Here is a 1,633-nt window from a genome sequence, read left to right as displayed (position 1 = left end):
CGGGGCGGCCGGCCGCCCCAGAGTGAAGTTCGGGGGCGCCGGGGCGGGGAGGGGAGCCCCAGGCGGGTACGCGCGCAGGTTCGCGCGGCTCGGGCCCCCTCCGCCCGCGCCCGGGGACCCGCCCCCGCGGCGGAGCGGCTTCTGTTTACTTTCGATCGAGTTTTTCCTGCTCGGGGCAGGTGCCCAGGGCGGCTCCGGGCGGAGGGTTACGCGCGGCGTCCGGCGCCCCAATCCCCGCGCCGCCAGCCCCGGGAAGCGCGCGTCGGGCGGGCGGCCGGGGCCGCGGCGGCCACGGCGTCTCCAGGCGTGCTCACTGGCGTCCGTTTGTGCCCAGGTGATGCCGGCGGCGACATGGAGTTCCCGGAGCACGGCGGGCGGCTGCTGGGCCGCCTGAGGCGGCAGCGCGAGCTCGGCTTCCTGTGCGACTGCACCGTGCTGGTGGGCGACGCGCGCTTCCCGGCCCACCGCGCCGTGCTGGCCGCGTGCAGCGTCTACTTCCATCTCTTCTACAGGGACCGGCCCTCGGGCAGCCGCGACACGGTGCGGCTGAACGGCGACATCGTCACGGCGCCCGCCTTTGGCCGTCTGCTGGACTTCATGTACGAGGGCCGCCTGGACCTGCGCAGCCTGCCCGTCGAGGACGTCCTGGCCGCCGCCAGCTACCTGCACATGTACGACATTGTCAAGGTCTGCAAGGGCAGGCTCAGGGAGGACCACGCGCCGCGCCCGGAGACGCCCGCCCCCGGGGCCGAGCCGCCGGGCCAGCTCCTGTGCCCCCAGCCCGCCTGGACCCCTGAGCTCTGCCCAGCGCCCCAGGAGGCCAGGCTTGCCGGGGCTGGGGGCAAGGCCGCCTTCCCGCCACGAGTGCTGGGGCCTCCTCCCTGGCAGGCCCCAGGAGAGTCGGACCGGGCTCTGGACCTGTCGCTGAAGCCTGGCCGGAGGCGGGAGCCGGTCCGCCCACGCTTTGTCATCGAGACGGGCCCCTGCGGTCAGACGCAGCAAGGGGCCCCACGGCTAGTAAAGGACGAACGTGACTCCCTGTCCCAACAGGACAGCGTGGGCCCTCTGAGCCCCCGCAGCCCCCTGAAGCCACCCTGCGTCCCTACAGCCAAGCGCCTGGCAGGGGGCTTGGAGCCACTGCCAGTCGGCGGGGTGGGCAGCCAGGAGCCGGAGCTGGATGCGGAGCCAGGGGCGAGCGACGACGACGACGACGAGCTGGGCCCCGGCGGGCACCTCTGCACGTGCCCGCTGTGCTGCAAGCTGTTCCCCAGCGCCCGCGAGCTGCAGCTGCACCTCAGCGCCCACTTCCGGGAGCGGGACGTCGCGCGGGCCCAGCTCTCGCCCGACTGCACCGTGCCCACCTGCCCGCTCTGCGGAAAGACCTTCTCCTGCGCGTACACGCTGAAGCGCCACGAGCGCACGCACTCGGGCGAGAAGCCTTACACGTGTGCGCAGTGCGGCAAGAGCTTCCAGTACTCGCACAACCTGAGCCGCCACGCCGTGGTGCACACCCGCGAGAAGCCCCACGCCTGCCGCTGGTGCGAGCGCCGCTTCACGCAGTCCGGGGACCTCTACCGCCACGTTCGGAAGTTTCACTGTGGCCTGGTCAAGTCCCTGCTGGTGTGATGCGGCC

The 1,633-nt window shown here is 73.2% G+C and overlaps 1 protein-coding gene across 1 annotated transcript; it reads left to right on the top strand.

The window, feature by feature from the left end:
- The first annotated feature begins 149 nt into the window (after positions 1–149).
- On the top strand, positions 150–1,626 carry ZBTB42 (zinc finger and BTB domain containing 42). The gene has a single exon (XM_019639242.1). The coding sequence runs from the start codon at positions 352–354 to the stop codon at positions 1,624–1,626; it is 1,275 nt and encodes a 424-aa protein (XP_019494787.1). The 5' UTR covers positions 150–351.
- Positions 1,627–1,633: the final 7 nt, after the last annotated feature.

Source organism: Hipposideros armiger, unplaced genomic scaffold, assembly GCF_001890085.2.
Source record: "Hipposideros armiger isolate ML-2016 unplaced genomic scaffold, ASM189008v1 scaffold_43, whole genome shotgun sequence".
Taxonomy (NCBI): domain Eukaryota; kingdom Metazoa; phylum Chordata; class Mammalia; order Chiroptera; family Hipposideridae; genus Hipposideros; species Hipposideros armiger.
The sequence above is the reverse complement of the archived record's forward strand: the minus strand, read 5'-3'. Positions and strand labels throughout refer to the sequence as shown.

Bases quoted from the DNA above. Each gene is read 5' to 3' on its own strand.
- ZBTB42 (XM_019639242.1), top strand. From the start codon at position 352: ATGGAGTTCCCGGAGCACGGCGGGCGGCTGCTGGGCCGCCTGAGGCGG.